Here is a 24,977-nt window from a genome sequence, read left to right as displayed (position 1 = left end):
TTATGTCAGATGTGTTGATGTTATTGATGGAAACAGCATAGCATGGACTTAGTGGCAGAGAAAACCAGGGGATCTATCATTAGATGTCTTAGCTTTTTGCTGTTTCTGTACTTTTCTATCAAGTATTTTAATTACTGTGTAATTACTACGGCTTCTAAATTAGCAAGTTTATATTTGTTTTTCTTACCAAAAAGAGAATTAACATTTTTTTGCATGATCACTGTCACACGTTTATCTTACTGGCCTGAAACAAAACTGACATTCAACGTGGATTCCAGGTATATGAGGTAGTCCCGTGCCACAGTGACTGCAGCCAGTACATATGGCTTACTGAGCCCTGGAGCGTCTGCAAGGTGACCAATGTGGACTTAAAAGAGAACTGTGGAGAAGGTGTTCAAACGAGGAAAGTCAGGTAAAACAGTATTGCTCCTCCTTCACTTCAGAAAACCTTCACTTTCACTCATGGCTGTATTTAATTTGATGTAATTCTTTGTGATGTGTAGTTAAGTCCAGCCATAGCATATTGGACCAGAACCCTGGATGATGTAAATCTGAATGGCTTCAGTGAGTGCCGTATGGCTCTGCGACTGTTTATGGATATAGGCCATGATTCCTAGTTTATAAACAAATGTATATTGTACTTATACTACTACAAACACAGTAACGTATGATTTTAGTGCTTTTCTAAATGGTGAAATTATTCTTTCTATGTGAAACCGATTTTAAAAACTCTTTTAAGAACATATGCACTTGGGAGTAACACACACAGGAAGAAGTGGCAAAAGTGAATGAAGTCAAATAGAAGAAGCCAGAAATCTTGTGGTTTTTGAACCTGATCTAGGCATTCTGCATGCTTGCTCATCATCCTAGAGCTCTAATCAAAGGTTAATTAAAATTAGTCTCAAATGGTGTGATACAACGACAAGTAAAGCCGTATGTTTGTGTTGGTTGAGGTTTGTCCTAATTTTTTAACGGCTATCCGTGAAGCGGCATACAATTTGATATTATAAATCTAAATAATAAAGCATAATGCAAATTCAGCTTGAAGGTTCAAAATGAGAGCTGGCACATTTACATTATTTTGTTCACAATAGCACAGTTTCCTCAGTGGAACCATTTACTCCAAGAAGGTCAAAGTCTGAATCTTTGTTTGACCAAAGTTCATATGACTATGCATAACTTTTGTCACACAGTACCTTCTAAACAATTTCCCCTAAGAATACTATAATATGAAAAATCAAAATTAATCAGTGTTTATGTTGAAAAATAGACTTTAACACTACCATCAAAGATACAGAAAGTGTTTTCAGCCCTTTGGGACTGAAAACGTAACTTTTCGTTTATTATCACATAATGCCATTAAAGTGCTAATTCCACAAAGCTAGTGTATGCTCATGCTGAATCTCTTGTGTTTACGTGAACACAGAGAGTGTTTAAAAAAATTAGTTTAGTCTGATAACGTAAGATATTTGTAAAAAACCTAATGTGGTCGAAGAGAAGAAACTCCAAATATTTCTTCTGGTGTGAAAGGCTTCTTATTGATAAGGGCTTTTGACTTGCAATTCTGGAAAACAGACGCAAGCCTCTTAAGTCATGTCCTAGTTGGTTTTCTGCTAACAGGTGGAAGGGGTAAGTTAACAGTGGATGCCACAGCATTGGAAATACTGTGGAATGAAGACTGTCATCTTCAGTTGTAGAAAAGTAGGCATATTAATTTCTGAACTGGGCCCCCATCTGCTAATTTAATATAATGGTAATTTAAAAGAATCCTTGTAAATTAGGGATTAATACTAAGAATACAAAATTTTAAAAGTTTTAATAGTTCTAGAGTTAAAATTGTTAGTTGAAGCATGCACAAAATACGTCTAAACTGTAGGTGATTTGCATTATTCTGGCTTAAAGGTAAGCTAATGTCAAGTAAATCACCTGCCCAGAAACTCTCAGCAAATCACTGATAGGGACTGCCTAAATTCTATGCATTTCCTTATATGGCTGTCATTTGTAAAAACAGGCTTTACTGTGGCTGTTCAGCTTTTCTTGGATAGTCATAGGTCAATATTTACTTCTGTTACTCCATGATTGTTGTGTGCAAATGTTAAAGTGCTTCATAATACTGTGGACCAGCGTTACCATGCAAAATCCATGGCAAGTTCAGTTTATGTGCAGTTCTTTTTTCCAGGTGCATGCTAAACACTGTGGATGGTCCTTCTGACACTGTAGAGGACTATCTGTGTGATCCTGAAGAGATGCCACTTGGTGCTAGAAAATGCACGTTACCATGTCCTGAAGACTGTGTTATGTCTGAATGGGGATCATGGTCTCGATGTTATTTGGTAAGAAGTACACTGAAGCGTAACATTTCTAGTTTTAGGAGGATACTTAAAAAATGTACACGTGACATATTGTGCAAAGATGCTGATCTGAGCAATGATTACATGTGCAAATATCTATCTTTACTGTCATCTTTATGGTGATTGATAGTTGGTTGCAATTAAAGTGGGCCAGTTTTTCTCATTACATGAAATTGTTCCATTACACAAAATATAATGTCTCCGGTGGTCATTCTTCAGCATGGGGTGGGTTCTGTGTGGTGGAAAAGCTTTGTCAGTGGCTTGTCAGTCCATCTTTGAGCCTAGCCGTGGCCCTCTCCATAGCAGTGCAGTAACTGTTCTGAAAATGTCACTGTCCTGTTACAAGCAAAGTCTGTAGGTCATGACTGAGAATGTAAAGACCTAAGAGGTCTCTTCTCCCCTTCCTGCCAGCAATTTCCAAAAAGATGTCTAAAAATTCAAGCTAAACTTAAAAAAGTGTTTCAGTACCTCTGAGTGTTCAGGCTCTGGTGCACTACGTTATAGTGTTTGGAGAGCTGAGCATCCCAATATCCAGTTTGAGTGAAATAGTTCCAAAGCACTAGTACTAACATATTAACTACTTAACAAAGTACTGAGCTGTTACCCACTTGGAGGATATTTCATCTCGGGTAGTACCAAGATGAAAGAGCAGACTGAATTCTCTCTGAAATAAAAAGGAAATGGCTTCTTCTACATAACAGCTTGTTATTTTACATTTGTGTTTTGTGAAGGGATTATTTGAAGGGTGGTTATAATGTTGCATGAAAAGATACCACCATGCCAAAATACCAAAGGTGTTTCCATTCTCCCTTCCAAGCCATGCAATGGCAGTAGTGTCCGTGAAAGGTCAGGTGAATCCTTGAGACAACCAGATGACGGGAAGTCTTGTCCTGCTGCCACCGAGACTGAAGTCTGCACTTTGAACAAAAACTGCTACCACTATGACTACAATGTGACAGGTATTTGTGGTATTATGCTCTACTGACAGCCTGGGACTGTGGCTTACTTCCATTCACCTTACAGGACAGATTCTTCAGCTCTTGTTCCTACCTGGAGGGAGCCGTGGAGCTTGTACTGAAAACTGATTCAGGCTACTTGATCCAGATAAAATATTACTGGTAGCTTTGTAATTTGGGTGAAGCGGGCATGCTGTAACTCCAGGAAATGTATTTCTCCTATCTTTTTGTGATTCGCTCAAAATCTATGCAGATGAAACCAAATACGAACTTTTCAGGAAAGCATCATGGCACTGACTATTTGCAGAAAAAGTCACTGTTTCCAAAAATGTGTAGCAGCTGGGCTCCACGAGCCTTTGCATGCATAAAAGTTGCTTGTGAGAATTATTTTAGGCCATGAGAATTAGAACTAGGTGGGAGACTGGATCATTATGAGTTTTATCTAAAATGTCTGCTACACTAATGAATTCCTTGTTTCCAGATTGGAGCACATGTCAGCTCAGCAAAAAGGCCGTCTGTGGTAACGGTATCAAAACACGAATGCTCGATTGTGTTCGCAGTGATGGCAAATCGGTTGACCTGAAGTACTGTGAAGAGGTGAGTGGGTACCTATGAGTAATGGTGCTAATTAATGATGAACCAGCTGAGCTATACAGCATATAACATAGCTTCACCAGATGTTTTGTAACACTATTCATGGATTGTTAAGTACCTCTGAAATGTACTGTGCCATCAACAGTTATTTTTATACAGTTTCCTTCAGTTACCTTTAAGTACCTCCATGAACATATGCTAATTATTGTGTGCTGAAGGAAATTACTTAGAAACAATAATTAATAAAGTAGAATAAAGGCAATAAATCTTAATCAGAACACTAATCATCATTCTAATTTGATACAATTTCTGCATGGAGCATTGGACAGCTGCCAGTATCAATCATTTACTCAGTGTTTTGGAAAATATTTCTAACATGCCATTCTGCAGCTGGGCTGACTTCGTGTATCCAGCTGTGCAATGCAAAAGATTCCTAAGCTAGTGTAAAACAATATGCAGCATAAATCTTAAATAGAATATTAATAGCAATATCAAATAGGAGCGTATGTGGAGAACTAACTAGTAGACAGGAGTTCTTAAATTTTGAAAGAGCCATTTTGCAAGTGTTCAAACCAACTTCAGATTTGATGGCACTGCTTTTCTGACGTTTTGTGTGTTGCTTTTAATGTTATCGATTGCAAGGAGATAGTAAGGGGAAGGAAAATGGGAAGACAACACAAGTGCTACATTAAGGGCAATCCTACATGTGGTTTTGATTAAAATTAACTGAACTTATTTCAGCTGCCATTCCTCCACCACTGTGACATCAAAAAAAAATCATTTGCAATGGGGGACTAGAGTGGACTGGCCTCCACAGCAGCTTTGGTACCAACACCTTTTCTGTTGGACCTTCCTGGCTAGTAGCTGCCCTTCAGGATGTGTCCATAGAGAGGAGTCTCATCAGAAATGGAGGGAGTTGGGAAACTCATCATGTACTTCAGATTATAGTTTTGTAGTGGTACATATGACCTACTTAAGCTTCTCTAACCCCTCAGACATCCTGGATTCTTGAATCCATGAGTTCTTAGCAAAGCAGGAGGTTTCAGCTGGGGCTGGCACCCTTTGTCCTCCTTTACACATAGCTCTTGGGTTTGTAATCAATTCTAATAATTTGATTATTTATTTCTCAGGAAAAAACTCAGGATCTGGCTACCTACCAGCAAGTTTGTGTGAAGTTAATAGGAGAATGCATTAGTGCATTCTGTTAATGTTTTAATGTGCTAAAAGAAAATTAAAGTCTCTCAGGTGGTTTGTAAGAGACTGCAATACTGATTGATTCATACCAAGACGTGATAAAAAATCTCCATCCACAGGAATATTTCAGCAGAAAAAAATAAATTTTATTAGATTTAAGGGGAAATATATTTCTTTTACCATAAAGACAAGAAATTATTCCTGTTGTTAACCAAAGATTTTGAACAATGCTTAGAACAAATGATTACCTTTTACACTGAAATATCCCTACAGAAAACCACTGGAGCTTTCCTGCATTTACAAAAGTTTTTTTCTCAGAGAAATAATTAGGGCAACAAGATAATAGCTCAAATGCTACTTGCCATAAATGACTGTCCAACAGACATCACTGCAATGCTGTCTTGGCTTTATCAGCAATGACTGTGATAGTCTTGTTTGCCCTTTGGATTTGCTACACCACACAGAGATGCATCTTCCTGTAGAAAGCTCTGATCCACTCCCCAGTCATATTGGTCAGACTATTTGTTGAATTATGGATGTGCAAGCAGTGGTACAATGAGGTCAAAGGCTGATCCAATAACTGTGAGGAGTAAAACCTGTTAACCTGATTAACAAGAAAGCCAAGCTGTTCAGATCTTACCAGACCCTTCACTCTAAAGATGTGAAAGCGAACTCTCTGACCTTCCAGGTCTTGAGAGAAGAGTATTCAAGAGATTATCAAAATGTGAATACATACTATGCACTTCTCTACTAATCTAATCACAGATGATCCTTCAGGGTGGTTTGGTTTTTTGGTTTTTTGTTTTTTTGCATTGTAAGCACAGTGCAGAATGATTAAGTGAAGTTCAAAAAAAGTTGCATGTGGTTAGAAATGATGATGAGAGATCAAGTAATTTCGTAATGAGTTAGCTAATGGATTTTCCCTTGGGCAACCATAAAATTTTATACTAGCTGTGTGAATAAAAGAGAAGTTTTGTTTAATTGATGTGTAGATAAATTTATATTTATAGAGTCATGATTCTTCTTATTGCATGGGAAGAAGAGAGATCAGAATCACTAAACCTATCCTGATCCCTAAGAAATGGAGATGCCTGACTGCAATGTCTTGAGTTTCCTATGTAATATGTGGTTGGAGAAACTAATATATGGAAAAAAATATTCATGCTGTTTTTTGACTATCACCATCTCCAGCTATGAGCATTAGTGTAATTAAATACTAACATTTCTTTCAAGCCCCTGTGTTCTGATTTCCTAATGCATCCATATGATCTTGTGTTTGTTTCAGTCAATCAGCTAAAGAAGCTAGCTGGTCATCCTGATTACTGCCAGGATAAATCAATTTCTAAAGCTTATTTCCAAGTCCTTATTATGTAAACATAGTTCCCTTCAAACTCTCAAGACACAGTAATACTGGATTACTTGGTCCCTAACACTACAAAATTAGCACATCACAAGAACTTGGCTTGTCTTTTCCTTGAATATTTGCAAATCATCTAAAGTAAGCTGGTCCTGGTCACATTCACGTTTATGGGCTTATTTTTATTCAGTTACCTCCAATTAAGGATCATAAAAGCCTAGAAACCAGCAGTTTTGTCTGCAGTAGAAAGCAGACTTTTCTGTTTTATTGGCAAATAGTCTGCTTGTCAGATTACACGATTAACCTCCATCAGGGATTAATATGTGGTGCCAAACATTTCTGTAAAGAAATAGAGATACTTTTGGGGATCACGGGGTGCTGGTCTGCAGCCAGCTGCCCCTGGCATGACCAAGAGTACAGAGCGCTCAGTGGTAGCTTTCAGTGTAACTCCTCCAGTACTCACCATTCTCAAATCAGAAACTACAACTCATCCAGAACAGAGGCTCTTTCAAACAAGGGAGCTACTGAACGCGTTTCCAAATGTTTTCTAAGCTCTTAAAGGTGAATTGTGGTTCATCACTTGAAGGAAGGAGAGGAATGAGAAAATAATATGTGATTAATATAAAATTTCAGCCTGCTAATTGCTCCCCATATCTGTTTCAGCAGTAATGAGGGTGAGATTTTTCCGGTACTTGTGGTACTTTTTTTCATGGAGGACATGTTAACGTTGTGCCTTATTATTGCTCTGTGCTTGCGTTTAGTAGGAGATGGTGGTTTTATTTCCTTTTTAAAGTCTTAACTGCTAATTTTACTGCATTAACCTTTCCAGTCATTAAAATTAATGGGTTTTGAAATGATTGGGTTTTGGTTTGGGGTTTTTTTCTTTTTTTTTTTTTTTTTTTTTTTTTTTTTTTTTTTTTTTTTGCTTCGTTTTTTAAACTATGTGGGGATTTTATCTACTTAAAAGATATCTACAGCCTCCTAGGATTCTGAAAGGCCTCAATGATTATGAAAGTCCACTGATGAGGGCCAATGAAGAGGACAGTCTTTTATGCTGGGAAGCTGCAGATCTGTTCGTATTGGCAGGATTGATTTTCTTTCACATTTGATGTCATATACACTATAATTTACTTTTTAACTCTTTCTGAAGTTGTGCAGGCTGCAGGGATTACTATTGTCACACTAATATTTTTTGCCATCTGTTGTATTCCATCTTGCATCATATATTCTCATGGGTGTTAGTGAGAACATCTCTTTTCTTCCTTGGATGGGCAAAATTCGGGCCATGAGAGTATGGAAGAACATTGAAAATGGCTTTATAGGATCACACCAAAGGACCATGTAATCACTGTGCCCTCTTTAAGCATGGCCATAAAAATCTTCCTTCCCTGGGTGGGTTCCATTGTTTGTTAGTGTTAAGCTGACTCCTGCTTGGAGAAGAGCTCAGTACAGAATGTATTTTGGAGAAAAACATGTGAGTCTGGCTATTTTCTGTGTCCCCTTCTCTCATACTCCTCCTGCAGCTTTTATTGTAGGGACGTTAGAGGATTCTGCGTTTTGCAAAGTTTTTCAGAAAAACATGCAAAGCTATATTTTTTTAGAACAAATCATTGTCAATGTCACGTCAGTATTTTTGCATACTGTAGAACGGATAGCAAAATATATATAATAAACTTATATACCACTTCAGGAAAAAAGCAAGAGAGAGACATAACCAGATGCCTAAGGAAGAGTAAGAACAGGCAAACATCGTTTTTCATCTACTCCTCTCATAGCCTACATCTCTTCTCAGTTCCTGGACTGCATTTGCCTGATGCGGTTCCTCTGTGTTTAAACCTTCAGTTTTCTCTTCCGTTAACTTGTTTAGACTCTCTTCAGCTCCTGTAAACTTGTAGCATGTGCAACATCTTCTGCAACAAATAAACTTTCCAATGCATGTTCATCCTACTCCTTTTGTCAGTTTTGAACCTGGTTCCTAGCGTCACTTAAATTCAGCTGTTAACAGCTGTTAACAGTTCAATGTTTTTATATTCCTATTTCAAAATACTTTATTGGTACTTCATTAATTACTTTTCCCTTTACCTATTGCATAAAGTAATACTGTAGAGATTAAACCCTCCATTTATAGGCTCTAATTTAGAAAGTAATTGATGAAAATAGGATTTAAGCATGTATTTAAAAATCAGCGTATGCATTAGCACTGTCTTGAAGTGAGATTTTTCTAATGTCCTATTTGCTTTACTTTTTATTTAGTAATGAATTCATACTTGCTTAAAACTTTAGTTGTCTCAGATTCACCGTGTCCAAATATATATGCTGCACTGATGCCACAGAGCAGGTGGTATGTACTGATCATTGAATATTTTCTTTTAGCTTGGTTTGGAGAAGACGTGGCAAATGAACATGTCTTGTGTGGTAGAATGTCCTGTGAACTGTCAGCTCTCTGACTGGTCCCCTTGGTCTGAGTGCTCTCAAACATGTGGTCTTACAGGTCAGTATGAACCTTTGGCATAATTTAAAGATCGAGGTGCTTTTCTTTTTCCTTCTTTAATAAAAGCTGTAGTATCTCTTTTCACAAAACTAGAAGATGTAGCTAGCTAGGAAGAGTGATGAGGATCTAAATCAACCTTATTCATGGAAATAATATGCTTCAGTAAGACTGTACTCATTGAAGATAATGAGAATTTCACCCAGAGTAGTATCTGGCTCTCAGAATGAAGTGAGATACAGTGAATGATATATTGAGACAAAAATAAACACTGAAGTGAATATTTATTGTTTAGCTGGCGGTAGGAGGAAGAGTAGGCAGAGATTTCCTCTTAAGTTTCAGTAGTCGTGAGTCTAGAATAACTAAACTTGCAGAAAAGCACCATGATTAAAACCAACAAATTTAGCCACTGCAGAATTCTGTATTTTTAAATTGGGGGGAAAAGTTAATTAATTCTTTCTCCCCAAAACGTTACTAAACACTATCTAAGTTTTTTAAAATCAGATCTATGTCAGAGAATGGATATGAAAGGCACATACTAGTTACAGAGGTATCCTTGTTATTTATTTGCACGGATATGCCTTAGAATAAGCACCATTGTGCCAAGCAACTAAGATATAAAGTCTACTGAAAAAGAAGGGTATAAGTGCATTTATGAAGCCTCTTCGTTCTGTAATCATGTCAGGAATATGTCACTACAAATATTGAGATGTTTAGCAGTGAATGGAATCCCATTTCAACTGCTGGGCTCAGAGTAAAAGTATATTGCATTTTTTTGTGTTCTTTGGGGAATGCACCATGGAGACAAGGTCAAGGCAAAAACATCTGAAAGGTCTGGCCACCTCAGGATCCCAAGAGAAAGACCTATGTATTTCTTAATGATAACAGCTGATAATATGATACTGCATTATCTAGTAATATAATAATGTTTCATTTCTTTGAGCTTCTCTCAAGGCATGACTTCTACATTCAAATAATCTGCACTTCTATATTCAAAATAATCCTTATAGCGTGAGAATCGAACCAACAGGTCTACTGGACCTGTTAAATAATGTTGACAGATTTTCCTTTACAAGCTTCTGTTTGTAGACAAGACCTGAACAATTGACCCGATATTTTTCTGAATTAGAGTTACTGTTGCTGTGCTTTTTCAAAATGTGAAGGTGGGTCACTATCTGAAATCCCTGTGCAAGTACAGAATTTATTTGTTGAAGTGAGAAAATATATTTTAAATAGAAATGTAAAACACTGTAAGTGTTTTTAAGAGATGGTGGCAACCTCACGTGTAATTTTCCTCTTAGACAGGAAGTTGGAAGTAACTGCTGTTTTTTTAATAACCATCTAATAAGCCCAAAGACCACAAAGCTGAACTGCCTTTGTTCACCTGTGCAAATACCAATTAAAAATTCTTCATGTAAGAATTCTGCTCGTTGCTTTTCTTTGGGTTTTTTTTCTCCAGTTTCTTTTTTCTGCTGTGACGTTTTTGGAGCAGCTGAGAATACAAGAATGATGACGCTCCACTTGACAAACATCTTTCTAGCTAGCTGCAGTGAACACAGCTGTCTGGGAGACTGATGTAGTTCTGCTGCTGCATCTTGGCTTGTGTAGTTTGCTTTCAGCAAAAGACTCATGTCATCATCGTTAGGGAGTTCAATTCCAAATGCAACAGATTCAAATGTGGAATTAAAGATTAATAGTTTTGGCCAGCTAACATTGGGTGTTAAGTAGGTAAATCTGTGTAATGCCATAGTTCATTATAAGCCTCAACATGCAAATTTAAATATATAAATCTTATTTCAGACTTGGTTCATATGTGTATCTACATATAGATTAAAATACTGCAGCTCTGTTGGCTTTGTGGAAACCTCTGTGAGGTGCCAGCTCTAGAGCAGCCGCTTTTCCACTGCTGCTGGCAAATAAAAATTTTTTTGTTTTATCACGTGATCTCTCTGTAGTGAAGCATAATGGTCTAATGTCCATTGCAAGATGAAAGAAGCAAGAGTCGCTGAAAGGATAAAAATGTCTTCCCTTTTCTGTTTATATAAGTATTTGAAATAGAACCTGTACTTCAGTGATGCTGGGTAGTGTGCTACTCGTGGTTGAAGAGGCGATTACTGTTGGATAAGCCTATTGTATTTTAATTTTCTTTGAGCTTGAGTGAAGAATTCTCTGTCTCCTGCAAAATCTACGTGTCGCATTTTCCAGAGAGAGTGTGAGGGAAAGTTGCAAGCTGTTCCTGGTTGCTGGAATCAGACAATCATGGGACAGATGATTCTGTGTTAACTCATGGAAGAACAGAATATGTTGGTCTCCTCTAGCAGCAAACTCTAGATGAGGAGTTCAAATCTCCACTGAAGTGCCACAAACATGTTTTCATGTTCAGCAATAATTTTTTTCCTCCAGGCTTCTGAACTAAGAAATTACTACTTTTGTTTGCTGTTACAGAAGCAGTCTGAAATGCTAATCAGACATCCTCCTGCACTTCTTGCAGTGCAAATAAATAACAGAATATAAAGTGTCTGACCTGGAAAATATAAATCCAGAGAAGAGCGAACAGGTCTGCTTTACAGTCCAATTTTTCAAATGTGGAAAAAATTACTTTATTCATGCACAACGCTTTTCACAAAAATAGACCCATCTTGAGGAATAAATCAGTCTAATGACTTTGTTGTTTGTTGTATTGCTGTTCCTTATTTACAGGGAAAATGATCAGAAGAAGGACCATAAATCAGCCATTTCAGGGTGATGGGAGGCCTTGTCCTTCTCAGATGGAGCAATTCAAACCCTGTCCAGTAAAACCTTGTTATCGATGGCAATATGGTCAATGGTCTGCATGCAAAGTAGAGGTAAAAGCCATACGGGACTTTGAAGTTATGCAGCTTGTATATCTCAGCACATTTGTAATATGCTCAGATACGTGCTTCATATCACGTTAAACAATTTGCTTCCACCCCTCTTACACAACAACTAAAGATTTACTCTTAGGATTGATTTTCGTCAAGAGATACAATGTTCTACAGGTATTCAAAGTATAAATGTAAAATTTGGCACCTGAGCAGCATTTTTGCTAATAATTGAAATCCTTCTACTGTAAAAGAATATCTTTGGAAATAGATTGGCATCCTAGAAGAGATCTCCACTTGAGATACTGCCATGGTTGCAATTCAAAGGCATAATTAGCTCCATACTTTAAGAAACAGTGGTAGCAGCCAGCAGAATTTTCGGTTTGGTTTTGTTTGTTTCTTTCAAAAGAACAATGTCTGTCTTTTTTTTTTTTTTCTTTTCTCTATGGAAATGAATAAGTAGTCAAGCAAAAAAAAAAAAAAACAAACAATTGTTTTTTTAAAAAAAACAATGTCTGTCTTTTTTTTTTTTTTCTTTTCTCTATGGAAATGAATAAGTAGTCAAGCAAAAAAAAAAAAAAACAAACAAAAAAAAGACGAGACAGAGTGACACTTAGCTCTGATCTAGTCTTCTGGTGCTTTCTTCTGCCCAGCATCCATTTATGTCCTTCTTCCCCAGGATGCTCAGTGTGGAGAGGGAACACGACTGAGGAACATTTCCTGTGTGGTTTTTGATGGATCCACTGAAGATGTTGGCAAATTAGTAGATGAGGAATTCTGTGGGGAAATAGAGCCTATTATAGATGGTAATAAGAAGATGATTCTTGAAGAAACCTGCACTGTCCCTTGTCCAGGTAACAAAGCTTTTCAAATCGATGCTGTATTTCAAGATGGGTTGGATATCATTACAGTTATCAGTGCCTAGCATTAGCCACTGGCAATTAAACCCTTTTTGCATGTTTTACTGATTGGATTCATCCATCAGATGAAGAACACAGTTACTTTCCAGTAGTGACATCACGACAATAAATCAATTAGAAAAAATAACAGGTAAATTTTATAAAAGGCGTGTCTCAGAGATTGTCCCTAATAAGAATATATTTTTTCACAAAATCTTTGAAAATAAAATGTGTTTAACTCTAAAGAAAGGGTGTTGATTTAGCGCAAAGTATTTGCTTTAAGTGCTCAGATCACCTAACAGCTTTTTTAATACTTTTAACAGTGGCTTAAAACTTGATGCCTTTTATGGGTGACAAAGGAAGCTAAGCTAGTAAGACTTAATTTTCATTTAAATGGGCTATTCCAATTGAAACTAGTATTTTGATCTCTGAGAAAATGTGGTTTTAGCTGTTTAACTCTCAGGACGTGACGTGCACTATGATTGCCCTTGTAGACTGAATTCAAAGAAGCTGTTAAAAATGGTTGGGTCCATGACCTTCATACTGAGAAGGATTAAGAGCCTGTATAACATCTGTTTAATTTCCAGTAAAACCCCTCCAGTTCATTTCAAACAGTTACTTGTCGAACTTGAAGTATATTGCTGTTGTTCAGTAGAGTGATTAGTGATGAACTCCTTCAGTTCTGATGTAGATATTGTTTCATACCGGTACTTTGTTTTTGTTCTCTTGCAATTCTCCTCTTTCTCAGAGTATTTTTTCAGTTCATTTCAGATGGAACTGAAGGTGAAGTTGCCTTAATAAATAGAAAATAATCAAAACCAGAGAGGCTTCCATCATTGCTTTGTGCACAGCATTCCAGTTGCATGGTTTTCACATATTTTTACCTATTAAATGAAAATTGGAAGAATAAAAAGCTTGTAGTTATGTTTTCTTGTTAGTCAAATTTAGAAAAAAATACAGGTGCTTACTGCTTGCTTTTCAAATTTCGCTGAGCAGGAACCTATTCTTCCAACAATCTCACATTTAGCCAGCAAGAATAACTGCTCTGTTGGGATGTGCTAATGATATGCTCCAACTAATGTTTCCAAAAATCACTGCTTGTTTTCGTATTATGTATACATCAGTTCTTCAATTATTCATTTCTACTCATGCTTTCCTAACATTGGAAATAAAATTCCTTCATTAATCAGGCATCTGGTCAGCACAGTACTGATTATATCTGTCATCAGTATAATGCAAGGTAGCATGAATTTTTAATAGCGCTTTCACTGAAATAATGAGAACTAAGAGGTTTATTTATGAGTCTGTGCATAGTCTAGTCCCATTCTGCTGCAGTTTTAACAAAATGATCTTTTTGTGTTGTGCCTCAGTCCGTCCTTAAATGCTCTTTAGCCAATCATGCTAGTGTTAGTAGTATAATTTTATTTTTCAGTTTTACATTATAACATTCTACAAATCTCTACTGTCCTAACATGAAATAGCCAGAGCAGACATTTTAATCACCTTCCCATTTCCCTTTCTTGCAAAGAATGTTCCATCAGTTGCTTCTGCTGTCTGCGTAGACAAATTCTGCATGGGGATAAGCAACAATTAATCTTTTTAAAACTAGAAAACGTTTTCTCTTTTTAAGAGCAAAGAATAATTTGTGAACAAGATATATAAATTTATCACAAGGCATACAGTGCCCTAGAATTTACAAAAATACGGGCATTGGTTGGAGTGTTACTTAGAAATTCAAAATGAGAGGGATCTCATAGGAATGCTACAGGAAACTACCCTGCTTTAGAACAAATAGGCTTTTGTATAATCTTTTTATTACTATTTCCTACTGCACAGATAGTCAGAGACTTTTGAAATATTAACTTATTTGGAGTATAAGTCACATTTAAAAAGAGGAAAGGAAGAAACTATAAAGAGGGAAAATCAAGAAACCAGATTTTGACATTTTTTCCTAAGACATTCAGTGCAAAAACATATGATGATCTTTCATCTTACAAAATTGCTGTTTGACAGGAGATTGTTACTTGAGAGAGTGGTCAGAATGGAGCCTTTGTCAGCTAACCTGTGTTAATGGTGAGGATCTTGGCTTTGGAGGGATACAAGTCCGGTCTCGGGCAGTGATCGTTCAGGAATTAGAGAATCAACATCTCTGTCCAGAACAGGCTTTGGAAACAAGACCGTGCAATGGTAAGCACCCAGATATACATAAGGCCACTTCTGAAATCTTTAAGTTTTTATACATAACCAAATTTACATTTCTCTCTACCGTTTCAATTGTTTTTAATTGCATGACAATGACATTTAAAAGATTCACTCATGCTTACAACTGGTACTGGACAAAGTATCTAAGAAAAAAGTTTCCTGTTTGTACAGACATTTCTTGCCTATTCAGAGGCCAGACAGATCAGACAAAAAGGAATTTTGTATTTTTAAAGAAGCTAAGGTGCCGAAGGACTTAATGATTTATCCCAGTCCATATGAGAGATGTACAGCAGAGCTAAGACATGAAGCCAGATGATACAGTCCAGGCCACTTCACCAAGCAGTGGAACACTGACTGAAGCTCAGTGTTACAAGGAAAGGGACCTGACTCCTGTATGAGTTTTGCACAACAGATGGGCTACAACCATTATGAGGTTATTGGAAGCATCCATTCTGTGCATTAACTACATCAGGTTTACTCCACGAGCAGCATGTACCATTATAGTTAGTGTCTATGACACATCTGGTCAATTCTGTATGCATCCAGTAAGTGTAGGAGACCTTGGGGTCTCCATGTGTGTGCAGTGCCCCCTTCTAAGTTGCTGGGTGAAGGAGTAAGGGTCCTTCTTAGCTATAAAAGCCGTTTAACATAATGAATACGATCTACTGATGAGTGTGGCTCCCACCAGTGGTAGCCTAAAGTCTTGTCATCAAACTTCTTGATAAGTGAATGTTCTCTGTGTAGATGGCCAGTGCTATGAATACAAGTGGATGGCTAGCCCATGGAAGGGATCTTCTCGAACTGTGTGGTGCCAAAGGTCAGATGGTTTAAATGTCACAGGTAACTACTCGTTTTATATACATACGAAAGCCTGGAAAACAGGCAGATAATGTCTTTTCCCAACAAATGGATTTTTTTTTTTAAAGAATCTCCTAAAAACAAGCATTCCTGATCTATGAACATGTTGTTGTGAATCACCACCTTTTTTTCATACGAATTTCTTTTCCAGAATTATGCAGCATGTAAAGCTAAGAGTAAATATAAATGTTATCTTCTGTACGGGACCTGAAATGTTTTACATTTTAAAATAGACACTTCAACACTTCGGAATTTAGGGTTTCAGATTTCAAGCCCTGCAACAAATAGAAATTTTATGTATTAAAGTTCAGTTCAGTGCCTATATAGGTAAGAGTTAAGTAAGCATTTGTTCTTTAAATAATTTATATGTCAGCACAGGTGATAGTGAAAGAGTCCCAGAGACTGTAAGCACATGTCAATGGCAGCCACTGTCAGGTCAGACACAGGAGGGGAGCTCTAATTCATTCTAATACAATACCTCTTGATAATGGAATCCACCACTACTGTCTGTTGTAACAGTAGAAATAAAATATCCTTATTATTTTTGCAAGGTTTTGAAATAATACTTCAATAGCCCAAAGTCTCTTTTGCAAGTGTCATCTTGTGATTTAAGAATATTAAAATGTATCATCTTCACAACGAATGCAACAGGGCATTATTTATGCACCTTGATTGCTTCCTGCTTAGCTAAGATGCTCATATGGTAAATAAAACTCTTAAGTAAATTTCTTATTAAAATTAGTCCATTATATCCACTAAAGGTCCTGCAGGATTTTTAAAAAAATGGCATCTTGGCAATTATGGCTTTGAGATGTTAAAATCATAGTATATTCATAAATCACAGTCGGCCACATAAAAATAATAGTTTGTTTTGAAGTGACTGAATATAGCCGTGTGATAAATTCCAGGAAAGACAAGTGTATGAATATGTGTGGGTAGATTTTTCATGACAAGACCTCCTAGGCAGGCTAACGTCAGACCTATATTGTATCTCTTTTTTCAAAGTTTGTTTGTGGTTTTAAAGCTGTGATAACTTTCTGATTTGAAATGAAGATAGTGGATAATTCCAGACAATGTAATTACTAGTTTCCATGCAATGCAAAGCTATATTTTTAATATATTCCTGCTAGTTTTCAATCAAAGCACGTAAGTATAATGTTCTGGGAGAAGTTTTCTGCGTGAAGTATACTGTCATGAACCAGATTGCAATTTACATTTGAACAGTTTTTTGAAAGTAGTTTGTATAAACTACAGTATTTAAGATAGATAGATGCACATACACAATTGATTTAAATGGAGATTACCTATTTTGATAGTCAACCCATACTTCTGAATACTGTGTTTCTTTGCTGCAAATTTGCTTCTAATATAATGTATTTTAATTCAGATATTGTAAATCTCTTTTAATTAGTCCCATTGGTATTTTGAGGCCTGCCTTTATTTACTTGCTAATATTACTATGCTGAATGGTTCTTTTTTACTTGAAGGTGTTGTTTTCCATGGGCGATGAGTTTCCTTGGATGACTGATATTTTATTACATAGATTCCTACAGGCATGTGTTTTGTAAGCTAGGATGGGTGATTTTTCTTTCTGGGGGTGGGGCAAACTTATGGCAACCAGCAGAGTTTTCTTTGTTCTTCATTGGCCATCCCGTAACACTTGGATCTATGTAACCACATCTAACTGCATCTGCTATGGTTATGACCAACCTCAGCGATCAGGATTTCATAATCATATCACACCAGTATAAAATTAATTTGGGAGATAACAAGATAAGTTGTCCCCTAGCAATATAAATTTTAAACTACATGATGCATATCCCTCTTCTATAAGCGAGAAGGAAACCCAGGTAAATTCAAACTGACTCTAAATATATTTTGAAGTTGTTCTGCCTGAAATGATAGTGAAAACCTGATTGTGTGTATTGGTCTGTAACAATAACTGCACGGTACATAAAGCTGTAGCAATGAGAACGAGGACTGTATAAAAAGGAGAAAGACTATATTATCGGTATTATAGTATTCAGTACATGCTTTACTGATGATACTTCCTCTGAAAAAATCTGTCTTAGACTAGCACGAAATGTGGCTTCCTAAGAGGGAAAGCTATAGCGTGTGTAAAAGTGATTACTGAGCAGCAGCAGAAAACAGGTATCCATTCACAAACTGGATGAGTAGTTTGTTTTCAGTTTAACAGGTAAAGATACAAATCAATACTATGCTTTCATTTTCCTTCTGGCCATGGTTTTAATATGCAAGTCGTAAGAAGCATCCTAGAGAACCAAAATGTGTTGCCTCAAGCACAAAAAAACACTTAAACTTTTGTTTGAGCAATCCACTGAAGGAACAAAGGAAAAAACAAAAAGCTCACTTGCCACATATTAGTTCTTTAAAATGCACATGAATGCGAATACATGTGCTCTATCCTTACTTCACCTATAAGAAAATCCTCGATACCAACTATCCTTCAGCTTGGAATAAGAGAATGACTCTTAAATTCAAATTAGCAGTAAAATTGTAGTCCATGGCATACCATAGCAAGTAAAGACATCAGTAATTTCATCAGTGGTGAGGTATTACCATGTCAAAATATGATTTTCTGTCCTACAGGGGGCTGTTTAGTGGTGCGCCAACCAGATGCTGACAGGTCATGTAACCCACCGTGCAGTCAACCCCACGCTTACTGCAGTGAGGTATGTTCTACTGCATTGGAGCATAAAGCACTCCCATGAGGGCTTCCCACACATCTCTCTGCATTACAAAGATTATGCCAACAAAAAGTATTTTCAGATATTTTGCTAATCATTAATTTGTTAAAATCAACCTCTGGCTATTTTCTACCTTTCAAATTAAATGTTTATTAATCTCTGTTGATTTGGTACGAACCTGCATAAAAATATATGAAGAGGCACTCTCCAGGCTAGCACTGATGAAAACAGTCTTCTCTTCCAGTCATCCATGTTGTTATGTTTTATAGCTCACAGAAAAACTGTGTTTTTCTGCTACACAGTGTAAAACACTTGTTCTCTACAGACCAGAACGTGCAGTTGTGAAGATGGATTCACTGAAGTTATGTCCTCTGATGGCACACTTGAACAGTGCACTCTCATCCCAGTGGTGGTGATTCCCACCACGGAGGACAAAAAGGCAGATGTGAAAACAAGTCGAGCTGTGAACCCTACCCAGCCCTCCAGTAACCAGTCAGGACGAGGAAGGACCTGGTTTCTACAGCCTTTTGGGCCAGGTGAAGTCATGCAATGAGCAGTTCTGAATACTAAGTAGTGCTGCAGGGTCTGGCATTTACATTTTTGTGATGCTGAGGAAGAAAAGAAAAACCCTTAAGTGTTCTTTTACTTTTAAGAAGACAGGCATCTGCCTTGACTGAAAACAAAGGAAGAGACATAAGCAAACCCCTAGCCTTCTCAGCTACTCCATCAATATATTTAATGAAACCTTGTTTTGCAGAAGATTTCCTTTTAATCCCTTCTACCTGCTAAAATTCACAGAAGCTATTTGAGATGTGACTTTAGAAGGGAGTTGGCTGCGACGGTTCAAGACAGGATATTAGATTTTGCTGTCTCAAACCAATAATGCTGTTGACAGAAGAGTGAAAAGGTAGCACTGAAGAAGCCATAGCGTAAATTCTAGGAAAATAATCTTAGATATGCTAATGCTTTTTTGCCATATGCATATTAAAACTAATTTCACGTTTGACAAGAGCTAACCATATTACTGATACTTTTAGCATAGACATTCTCTAAATCTCTGTAGGCAATATTTGCTTTTGTGATGAACCATGTGCTTTACAGCTGAGCAAGGACTTATGTGCAAGAGTGTCAAGAAATACATTATAAGGCAGTTATCCCATCAGAATTGTAATTCAGTCATGATATCAGATTTCAGTAAATATTTCCTGGTGCTATTAAGTATTGAGATAATTAAAACTTTAATTAACAAAATATTTTCACAGAAAGAGATATGATGCTTGTCTAAAACGTTAACTGTATGAAGAGTGCAATTGGCTATCTTAAGTGTCTTTCAAATCACATATAACTAAGTATTCTAACACGCTTGTGTCATAGGATGTTCAGTTCTTTCTAAAGCTTTTATGAATGTTTTTAATCTGAGAATTGAGAATAGTATCTTTACACGCATAGTCCTTAAAATGTGCAAATTGAGAACTACGGCAATATTTCTAATAAGCAGATTAAATCATGTTCGGGTTAGAAATACTTATGTTAGATGCTATTAGTCCTACTAGTATTTACTGTTTCTTTGTACTATATTTGATACCTGCAATAAAATGATCATTACTCCGATTAGTTAATACTTTAATCGACAATAAAAAAAAGAAAATTAAGCTTTTCTGGTCCTCCTTTTAAAAATAGCATCTTACCAAATACGTTATCTTTTACTCATTCTAGATAATGCCACCTGAAAATGCCAGAGGGTGGGTTGTAGCAGCCAGAGTGCCAACAATAATGTGGAATAAAGTGAACATTTGCACTTCAGATGAGATTGATGCTTGATTGTTTTAATTTCAAGATTGGATGTCTATTGGGAAGGTTTTGATATACCCTAGCATGATTATTTCTTTTTTCACAGTTTTTAAGTCTAGATTTAAAATAGTTCTCTCACTGTCTTCAACAAATTATATTACAGTTCCAGAAAGGAAGGTATTAAAACTGTCTTCTTCAAGTGTCTTTGCTGATGTATTACCCAAAACAGATGAGTTTGAGATGTCAGTTCCCTTGAATACTTAGAAACGATCTGTCCAGGGAGAATTCAAAAAGCCTGAATTAGGTGCCTTCAGTTGCATAATATGAATGACCTCATTAACATAGTTCCCTGCTTTGACAAAAGTAAATAAATAAATAAAAATATATAAATCCATACGCAAGGTAGGACCATACGGTCCTTTTTTCAAGGAGATGATAATAATATTTTAAAACAAACAAACGCAAAATAACCCAAACTCCATTGCATTTACCAACAGAAATAAGCCAAAGAGAGAGGAAACTAACATACCTCATTGGATATGTCAGATCAAATCTACTGTTCAATCCATCTTTAATAGATCAGTTGTTTCAGTTATTATAAGTTATAAGGTTTCATTTGTTGATTAATGTAGTGAAGCTAAAATGTTTTTATATTAATTATTCTTGAACAAGTTATCCATGTGACTGCAAGACTTTGCATTGCTAGAAAATAGAAAGCCTGAACTTAGCTGCACAGCAATAGAAAGGGCTACTCTGAGTCTGAGTGAAGTCAGTCAGACTAATTTTTCTTATATCATAGAAACATTGACTGCATCAATAATGCCGTTTTTTTTTTTCTACAGAAGTATCAGGACCCAATAAGTATTTGGTCAGAAAAATCTTAGCTGTGTGCACTTACATTGAACATCTACACGGCTTCATGAAAGAAAAATTGTGCTCCTTTTAAATGAAATAATTCAGATTTTTAATGGAAGTTTCATTGTCAAGGAGGTGCAGCAAGCCTAGCTAACTTCCTGTAAAAGAAGGTTTTCAAAAAGCCATTTAGAAATGTGTAAAATAAGGCAGATAAAAATAGTGAGTCAAACAGCATGCACTGACCTTGGGTTGCGACATGCTCATTGGGAGCTCGGAGCAAAACCCCACAGAGAGAAAAATCACAGTTTTTCCTGCGAGAAGTGGGTGCATTTGGGATCAAGGCAAGCAGGAAAGTGGGATGTATACCTCATCCTGCAGGGTCATTATGTCCAAAATACAAACTGCACAGGCTGCATGTAGATCCAGTCCTTATTAGCAACAGACAGTTGTTCTATTTATGAACATAGGTTATCTTTTTTGGTGTATTTTTGCTCGTTCTGTGGGAGGAAGTTGTTTTATAACACCAAAATTTGCATTTGGGAGGAAGAAATTGAAAAATTATTACTTTATGCAGTAGAGAAAGTTGTTATGTGCAGTTAAGGTATGGATGAGGTAAAACATGCTAAAGGAGTTTAAAACCATAAAACTAAATAGCAACAAGAATGAAAATAAGAGGGAGATTGATTTACCAGAGCTAGAATGGAAAGTGATGCTAACAGCATAAATGAGTCCCAGGCTGATAAGCTGCCCTGTGATCATGCTGGAGGATTGTCTGCTATCAGCAGGCCCGGGGGCTGGGTTTCTAGGGATCCCACTTGCTGCCTATGTCACACAGCTCAATTCAGATTATCCAGACTTCAGCTGAAAAGCAGAACACAAGTGCACAGAAAAGCTATTGCTCAGTTGTTTAATGATATTTACTCTTACTAAGCTATAATTGCTAGTGAATACATTTATTTTGTATTAAATTAGTATTTCTGTACTGTTGCAGAACTAATAATTCAACAAGACTAACTCAAACACTACTGACTAACATTCATTCCTTCTAGATGGGAGGCTGAAGACCTGGGTTTATGGTGTAGCTGCTGGTGCATTTGTTTTACTCATCTTTATTGTTTCTATGATCTATCTAGCCTGGTGAGTTGTTTAATTATTTACAAACAAGCAATCCCACACAGACCATAATGCAAACGCAGTGGAAACTGCAGGCACTTCAGTGAACTGTGGTGTTTAATTTTCCATGTCCTTTTGTCCAAGCTCGGGTTAGTGGACTTCGGTGGTAATTTAGATGATGGGTAAACACATGCTTTCCTGAAGTTAAAAGAACTTCATAGAAATATGAGGTAGCTCAGTGTATAGTTCATTTCTGCTCAGTTTATCTCTGTTTAGAACATAATATGTCCATGATAATTTTCTTGAGTCTATATCCCAAAATGCAGAGTAAAATAGCAAGGAAATTTAGAAATGAGACAAGTCAGATTTTGTATTTGGCAGGATATAGACAACCAAAAAAACTCTGAAAAACCTTCTCATGTGTTTTCAATACATGAAATAATATTTTGTTGAGAAATCCTAGTGCATGTGAAAGCAAAGATTTTTTGCAAGAAAAGTCACCTTTGAGAATGCGCTCCCTGAAGTTCTTTAGGTCTTGTTTGGAATTTCTGATCCAAATGATTGTGCAGGTGGAAGGTGAGGGAAGCATGGTCATACACATCAGGCTCGTGGCTGTTCTGCATTAGGAGGCATTTGGTGTGGCTTCTGGATTTTTTTGCTTGTTTGTTTTGTTTAGTAAACCTTCCCCAAATCTCACTTTTGTCTAAGTAAGGAAAAAAGTATTTTTATTTTTGGAGGAAAAGAAAATCCACTAGACTGGAATCTGTGACCACTGCAAGCCACTGTAACAGCTGATTTGGTAATAAAAAGTTAGATTTGGGTAGCCTAAGTGACGTAGCTGACATAAGACTTAGGACAAGACTGAGGATGCACAGGTCTGATTTAAAGAAATGCCTTTATGTCACTCTTAAAGAAGAAAAGCACTAAATTGTGCATAAGCATGTATTGTCCTTGGACTTGGTAGTTTTTAAAAACTGTATCAAATGGATTGGAAATACTGCTGCATTAAAATCTAGCTCAAGGCTAGGCAGGAAATGGTTATGGCTGACAACCATATCCCTACTATTTATGACTGGCTTGATTATAACACCTAGAATTAATTGTAGTCATTCCAGCAAGTATAATGAGATAGAACTGATCAAAAGCTGGAACTCTCTTGTGGAAACCCTTGACGTGTCAAGAAGAGTTAAGATTTGAGTCATATAATTTAAAATAATCTGATTGTGGCTTTGATACATGAACAAATATTCCACTGCAGGCTCTGGGTTCTTCTGAAAACTGACTGATCTTGCAGGATTACCTGCCAAGGATTTCATCAAGGCACGTCAGCACCGTAACCACCTGTTTCTGAACAACTGATCTGCGAATTAGATGTTGCTTTGTGCTGATAAGGAGATAATTTCTGATCCAAGTGAAGGTTTTAGCCTTATAGCTTCTACAAATGAACAACCAAATGCATTATCTTAAAACCACACACTCATCTTTCATTTAAGACTGAAATCCACTGTGTTATTAGTTTCTTGTTCTATTTACAAATTGTCTTATTGTTTCAGCAAAAAGCCAAAGAAGCCCCAGAGAAGGCAGAACAACCGTCTGAAACCTTTAACCTTGGCTTATGATGGAGACGCAGATATGTAAAATATAACTTCTCATAGTGACAAATGGAGTCTAAAGTAATGGATTGAAATCAGAAGGTATCCAAAGCCACAGGGATTTTCTATGGAGTGGACTAAGTGTTTTGACTTTTTCTTTTTTTGTAACTGCACCATAGATAAAGAAGGATGAATTTCATAATGCCTATGGATATTCAAGGTATTATTGATTTACTTTAGACCATCAGCACAGAGAAATCTGGCAGAATCACATTAGTAGACACTGCAGTTGGAGATTTGTGGTCTTTCCTCAACTTTACAAACTACAAGCACCACTTCTGTCTCCAGAATACTGTAGCTGACATAGTATTAACAGCTGGAAGCCCCTGCAACAATAACCAAGTATAATCAGTAAGCATGAAGAGTTTCTACCAAGCTGTCTATGACTCTTTATATTCAAGCATAACATATATACTCAGTTGAACCATATGTATTACTCTATCAGATTATATACCTGTTAAAGAGCATTTTAGTGCTTAGTACAATATTAACTTTTAACTGGGATTAACCCACTGAGCAAGTTCAACAGCTTGCCAGTTGATGATAACTTGTGTTAACCTGCATTTCAGAGGGCAATGACTCACTTGCAAAATTCTGTCCCGTTATCACTCCAAAGTATAAAAGGCCTCATATGTATATCCAGAAAGGAGGCATTCTCAGATTCAGTATTTTCTAGCGGTTGCTGTCTGGAAAAAGAATACCCATTGTAAATGTTACAATACGTTTCTACTTTCTATAACTCAGACTGTTGCCTGCATCTTTTTTGCTACATGTAAGGCAAATTTTTGCACTATATTAGTGCAGCATGATATGCACTTAACTAGTATTGCCATAGAAACTGCCTCTTTTCAGAAAGGATGGTGATGTATCTTGTGCAAGGAGTCTCAAGTAGACAGGTCTTGATTCCTGAAGAGAGTAGTGTTTGGTTTGGACTGCGACTGGATGGAATCGGCTAACGACGTGTACTGTACACAGCATTCCTCGTCACAGCGGCCATTTGTATTCGATATCATGGCAGTAGTACAAGTGTCTAGTTTCTTGCCCCATCTACCTGTACTGGTATAGATTGTCCTGCTGGTTTCTAACTATATTTTGAAGGCTGTTTATGACTAGATT

The 24,977-nt window shown here is 36.7% G+C and overlaps 1 protein-coding gene across 1 annotated transcript in view; it reads left to right on the top strand.

The window, feature by feature from the left end:
- The window catches only part of THSD7A (thrombospondin, type I, domain containing 7A), a 107,049-nt gene extending 82,745 nt beyond the window's left edge, over window positions 1-24,304 (top strand). Inside the window, exons 15-27 of the mRNA XM_010141861.1 lie at window positions 279-412; window positions 2,180-2,333; window positions 3,169-3,310; window positions 3,789-3,904; window positions 8,826-8,943; window positions 11,641-11,786; window positions 12,463-12,637; window positions 14,696-14,869; window positions 15,629-15,724; window positions 18,353-18,435; window positions 18,776-18,986; window positions 22,146-22,233; window positions 23,763-24,304. Coding sequence (XP_010140163.1) covers window positions 279-412; window positions 2,180-2,333; window positions 3,169-3,310; window positions 3,789-3,904; window positions 8,826-8,943; window positions 11,641-11,786; window positions 12,463-12,637; window positions 14,696-14,869; window positions 15,629-15,724; window positions 18,353-18,435; window positions 18,776-18,986; window positions 22,146-22,233; window positions 23,763-23,847 — 1,722 coding nt within the window. The 3' untranslated portion in view covers window positions 23,848-24,304. The remainder of the gene's footprint in view (window positions 1-278; window positions 413-2,179; window positions 2,334-3,168; window positions 3,311-3,788; window positions 3,905-8,825; window positions 8,944-11,640; window positions 11,787-12,462; window positions 12,638-14,695; window positions 14,870-15,628; window positions 15,725-18,352; window positions 18,436-18,775; window positions 18,987-22,145; window positions 22,234-23,762) is intronic.
- Window positions 24,305-24,977: the final 673 nt, after the last annotated feature.

This window comes from Buceros rhinoceros, unplaced genomic scaffold (genome assembly GCF_000710305.1).
Source record: "Buceros rhinoceros silvestris isolate BGI_N320 unplaced genomic scaffold, ASM71030v1 scaffold8408, whole genome shotgun sequence".
Lineage (NCBI taxonomy): Eukaryota > Metazoa > Chordata > Aves > Bucerotiformes > Bucerotidae > Buceros > Buceros rhinoceros.
The sequence above is the reverse complement of the archived record's forward strand: the minus strand, read 5'-3'. Positions and strand labels throughout refer to the sequence as shown.